Source organism: Palaemon carinicauda, chromosome 24, assembly GCF_036898095.1.
Source record: "Palaemon carinicauda isolate YSFRI2023 chromosome 24, ASM3689809v2, whole genome shotgun sequence".
Classification (NCBI taxonomy): domain Eukaryota; kingdom Metazoa; phylum Arthropoda; class Malacostraca; order Decapoda; family Palaemonidae; genus Palaemon; species Palaemon carinicauda.
This window is the reverse complement of record NC_090748.1, coordinates 77,498,248-77,504,247: the sequence shown is the minus strand read 5'-3', so window position 1 is coordinate 77,504,247 and position 6,000 is coordinate 77,498,248. Positions and strand designations below refer to the sequence as shown.

Sequence of the window (6,000 nt, the reverse complement as noted above, 5' to 3'; positions counted from 1 at the left end):
CATTCATTTATCTCACACAGGTCAGTCTTGAATTCCTTTTAAAAAGAAAACAGATATCTCCCGTTCTACATTGAATTTAGCAACTCTGCTTTCACAGGAAAAGCATGGTTAACTTTCACATTCAGTCACATTAGTATTTGAAAAAAAAGTCCACTGAAACACCATCAATCGAACAAATAAAAATCATTTATATGTCAGAGTTGAATAATGATACAACTCTGTCATCATCTCATTCTTTTATAATAAAAAATACTTTTTCCACCATAACAAATGAAAAATTCCTAAATATAATCAAGGAGATCCATTGAAAAAAGTGCATTTGTTTTTCCCTACAAAACACAAGTTACTAAAAGAAATACAATTTCCTAACTTCCTACTACTGATGCAAAATTGCCAACTCTTAACTTTACATTCACTTAATTACACCAAACGCTGCGGCCTGTCTCATTTGATAGTCTCTATTCTCAGAATAATACAACATGCAATTAAAGTTCAAAATGTAAATATCAACCTACATCTACATAGTCATACCCTAATACAGTACATTCAAATTTACATATTCTTCACAGATTTCTATTTATAAGAATAAGTAATTTGAAAGTATAAACTTGAACTGTTTAAGTGGTTAACATTCTCATATGCTTATCTTTGAAAAAAATGATAAAACTATTGAAGTAAAATTTATAACACTGGAAAATAAGGCTATTATGATTAGGTCTTTTAAGCATTGGTGAGAAGCCCATATATAAACAAAAATCAAGTTTATAGCTTACAAATAGATAACTTGAATACAGTACTTTTATTGAAGATAATGATGAATGGCTAAAATTTCATTTCAATAAAGAAATGGTAGTTGAAAAACCTAATGACCATTCTACTATTAGTTAATTAGTTACTTAAACTAACTAAATAGTATACTACCTAGACATCAGGTTTTTATCCCACAGCAAGATAAAAACCTCCAGATGTCATAAACTGACTTTAAATACATTATCCTTATTCACCAAATTAAATATGAAGATGAACAGATATGACAAGAAATTTCTAAATATGACAAGACCAAATACTTATAATGTATCCTTCATGAACTTCAGCTATAAATGAAACCTATCGGTAATCTCTTATATCATGAGAATCTAAAAAAAAAATCCTTCAACAACATTACATGACAAAAAATGAAAGAAAATACGATGATGCATAACTGAGACTGAAAATGCTAAAAAACAAAAATAAGAGGAAGATCAGAAACAAATTATACAAGAGGCATAAATTCTCGAAAAGATGTGGAAAGCTAAAGAATATTAGGATATGATGACATTACTTAAGTGAATTGAAGGAAAAATAAATACACCTTGTTATACCCCTATTGACAGAAATCTATTATAGCTATCTATAATCCCTATCAGCAACTTAGCTCTCAATACTCAGTTGTAAAAGCAGTAGAGTACTTCAAACATTAATACAGTACTACTAAATACAGAGCAATGTAATGGATGCCAAAAAAATATTTTTTGATTCAAAACCAAACGTACACAACTTTTACAGGGTAATAATCATTTAGAAATAGTTTTCACTATAGAAAACTCAGATACCTTCCATTTCCCTTTCAAAATATGGTGTATGGCTTAAATAAAATATTTAAATTAATTATAAAGCGAATATACTGTACAGTAGACTAAAAAGATGGTCATTTTGTAATTTTATACATTAACATTTACATCGCTGCTGTTAACATATTTATCTATACTGTATCTAATATACAATATATAATAACTTGTTAATCACAAACTTTTCACTCTAAATTTCAATGTCAAGTTCTATTCTTATCATTCCACACACAATACCACAATTCAATGGTAAATGATAAACACTGTTCACAAAATTCTTCCCGCTACTGAAGAATGTGCGGATCTTGATGGACGTGAGGTTCAAGCTAAATCCTTTTGATATTTTCAGTTCTTGATAAAACACATTAAAGTTGAAACACTTTCCACTGAATACAAATGCTTTAATTTTACAAATTTTCCATAATGAAAACCATTTCACATCAATAACATTTCACCTAAAATATACTCAAGCATAAACTAAAGTTTTCACATATTCCTATTTGCAAATAAGTTTAATGTTAAAAAACTACTTCGGCACAAAGAAAGATTTTGACTAAGATTGATAATACAAAATATTTTTTAGAGAATGAGCAGTTCAAATATCATATAAAAAATCAATTCAAAAGAAGTTTCTGTAAGAGGCCTAATAAATGACCCACACAGAGAAAAGTGAACTGTATGCACTGTAAAATAGTTCAATTACATTCGGCTTACACCGAGTGCAAAATAAACATTAATATTTATGCTGTACTCACGAGCAGATTATGAAATAGAAAAAAAGTTAGCTTACTTGTGCAGGATCTCCAACCTGATGTCTAACACAGCATGTTAGCTTTAATGACAGACATATTTACCATACGTCTATTCATCTTATGGTAAAACTTGGCAGCAATTTCCGCAGATCGGAATGAAATGAAGCATTCTCCTGATCCTGGAACATAACTTACTTTCTGCAAATAAAAACAAGAAGAACAGACTATTTCAGTTTACAGTATACATATTTCAAAGACAATTGGCACAGGTTTTTCAATAAAAGATGTAATTTTGACTTTTCAAGAGGATATGCAGCACATCTGAATCAAACTAATGCAGAAGCCAAACAATGCCCTAAATGTCTTAACTTGACATTTAAGGCTAATCTCCTTTGCATTCCTGAAATTATAGGCCTCTACTATTTATTTTGCTCATTCTTGGTCTGAGAAAATGGGCCATTCAAAATTATTATCAAAGATTTAAAACCAGTATAAAAACAATTTGAATAATAAAATCACTTATTTTTATACTCACCTGATGCTCATATCACATCCTCTTCAAAAGCTCGGTTTAATTGATCTTTACAGGTAAAATTTTCAAAAGTATTAAAATTTTCCCATTTTCTTTCCACGCAATGAACACACACCTTTAGTAATTCAAGGAACATTCTAGTGTTAAATGGTAACTTACGAGCCAGTTCCTTTGTCTCTTCCAAATTGGTACACCGTGAGCAACTACTAAAACTCTTTCTAAAGAAAGGTTTCTAAAAAATGTAAGAGAAGTCATTGCCCTAATCATGTCATGTAACTTTACTTTCAAGCCTTATATTAGATTTATATCGAACTCTTTGTGATCTACTATGACAAAACTTCAAATTATCAATGAGATTGCATTTTCGGTCATAGGGTCTTTAGTGACTAATAACAAAATAAATTAAGGATGTTACCTTTAATTCCTTAATTTTTTTTCCACATAAAAAAAAAAAAAAAAAAAAAAAAAAAAAAAAAAAAACACATTTATGCTGGAATACTTTCATCCATAATCAGAGAAGGTATTTGAAAAAATTGAGGGAAACTCTTAGCCATAAAATAATTGTTTGGCTTTGATAGATAGGAAAAAAGTTTTGTGTTGTGTTACCTGGGGGTTACCAGAAAGATGGAGTTTGTTGCCCTCTTGTGTGTTTAGCTGAACCTACTATTGTACCAACAAGAAAAGGCTTTCAGCCGGGAGATCTTCAAGGGAAAGATTTCAACAGTTAAAAATTCTAATCTTTTAAATACTGTAAAACCATATCCAAAATCCACAAAACTAACCATACTACTGGAGACTTTTCAATACTCAACAATATAATACGATCACTACAATACCTGAAAAGGACAGATCTAATCCCAGATACTGTACTTGAGAAAATAAATAAGCATGGATCTAAATCCCTTAATGGCTGAATTGAATATTTCTTAACAAAAAATTAATTGTAAAAAATAATAACATACAAGCTAGACGTAGTCGTTGATAGACTCTAGCTTTGCACCAGTCAAAATAACAAAAATGAAATTGTCTTTGAAAGGGAATATTGTTATTGTCTATTAAAACCTATAATAGAAACCCTGAGGATACTGTGTATAGTCTCCATACGGTCAAATATATCATGAATGGGTTTAGATGAACCGCTTTTGAGATATGTTGTTTGTACATATTGGCTTTGTACGGCAACCTTCTTAGACACTCCGATAACAGGTATCACAGATCTGTGAACTATTCCTTTTGAGGCCAGAGAGGAGTGACTTATAAGGGATAAAGAGAGGTTTGGATGTACAGTACTTACGCTATCGAGGAGAGACCTAGGCCGACCTTGTATGAGAATGGAACACACTGCCAAGCAAAAAATTATGCATACAACTTAGTTGAAACTTATTTCACACCCACAAAATCTAAGGGAATCATACAATATGCCACGCCATCCACCTAAGTAATGCGATATAATTTAGGAGCACTTACTTTAGAGAATGGAGGGATATTATGATCCTGACTACCCATTCAAACTTTTGCCTCACAATCTAGTTGTCTTATATAGCAACTAAGACTGCAGCATGCAAGGGTTTAGCAGCAGAAGAGACTAAAGCAATCAAAGAATTTGAAGTTCTGTGAGAGGCTTTCAAATCTAAAATGCACAGCAAACTTTCAAAACCCTTACAGAAAGAAACATTATGAACTATAGACTTAGCTTGTGGAGTTAGGTTAGGTTGGCAACTGGGAGGATAAGACCAAAGCTACTGTTTTAGGAGGATTCATTGGTCTTCTGAACTTTAACAATGTGATGTTAAGAGCTTAGGAAGCTCATAACTATCAAAAAGGGGTTGATCACCTGAATTGCCTAGGGTGGATGCATTATTATCGTCGTTATTCCTCTACCATCAATTAGCCTAGTCTCTCCTGGCTTTTCCCAAGAACTAAGAGAAACTTCCCTTGAGGCCTGTGCACTGTTAAAAAGGTCGCCAACCATTGCAACGTACTTTCACACGAGAGGTACTATAAGAGTAACACTTTTCACAACGTATTACAACTGATACGATTCACTAAGGGGATGCATATGAACTTCAAAAAAAACAATTCCAACCACACTCCATGCAGAAATTACAAAGAAAACCAGGGGAAGATATCTTAATGCGTATTAATATACCAACAATCTGGAAAGTCTGATCAGTTCCACACAACAGAAGAAACTGAAGAGTAAAAAATTCTGGTGCATCAGTTACCACTTACTGTTAGAATGCTATTTCCATTACTAAGGGTATGAGTTTATTGTAGGGAAGAAATTGGGAAAATTTCCAAATACTACAGATAAAGGTTGATTAAACAGATCTTCTGGAGAAAAAGCAATATAAACATTAGGATATGTTCATAGATACAATACTGTACCCTAATAAATTGATTTAGTGAAGTTCAGAAACTTCTAATTTGACAAAACCTTTAAATTTAGGTTTTGCTAGTTAGTTGACTAAAAAGATGATGTTTGTGGGCAATGAAGTAAGGAGAGTTCTTGAATCATTTTCCTTTGCAGATTCTATAATAGTGGTTATTTCTAGTCTCATAGAAAAGAAATTTGCAGGACATCAGGATTTGAATTTAACTTTACATTATCTGGCCTGCTTAGATAAAGCTGTCAGCCATTCCGTGTTTTGTGACTAAGAGAAGAGCGCAGATATATATATCTATGGTAGGTTCTGTCTCCGAGGCACAAAGGCAGACCTTAATTTTTTCACCTATTTTGGGAGCTGTGTTAGTTATGGTAAAAATTGATTAAGTAGTTGTTCAAGAAAATAGAAATCAGACTGATGTCTTGAGGCCTGTTTCTGATAATACTTAGGTGTCCACATTTGGATCAAATATCACAATTTTTACAAGTTATTTGTATTTTTCCTAACTATATGAGGGGAATAATTTGATAGATAAATACCTGAAGCTGAGGAAGACCTTGATGTGCCCATGAATACATTCAGTGTGTTTGAAGTCGAAGCTATCATTAAGAAACTCAAGAGATGGAAAGGCCCTGGATACGATATATGCCGAAAATGAATTGACTGCCAAATTACTTAAAAGATCATTTTGCAGAATGTGGCAATAAGAAGCGAAGCCTGAT

The 6,000-nt window shown here is 32.1% G+C and overlaps 1 protein-coding gene across 1 annotated transcript in view; it reads right to left on the bottom strand.

The window, feature by feature from the left end:
* Positions 1-1,104: 1,104 nt before the first annotated feature.
* Positions 1,105-6,000, bottom strand: part of LOC137618160 (RNA-binding protein 33-like) — a 329,225-nt gene continuing 324,329 nt past the window's right edge. The window contains exon 15 of the mRNA XM_068348206.1: positions 1,105-2,557. Coding sequence (XP_068204307.1) covers positions 2,423-2,557 — 135 coding nt within the window. The 3' untranslated portion in view covers positions 1,105-2,422. The remainder of the gene's footprint in view (positions 2,558-6,000) is intronic.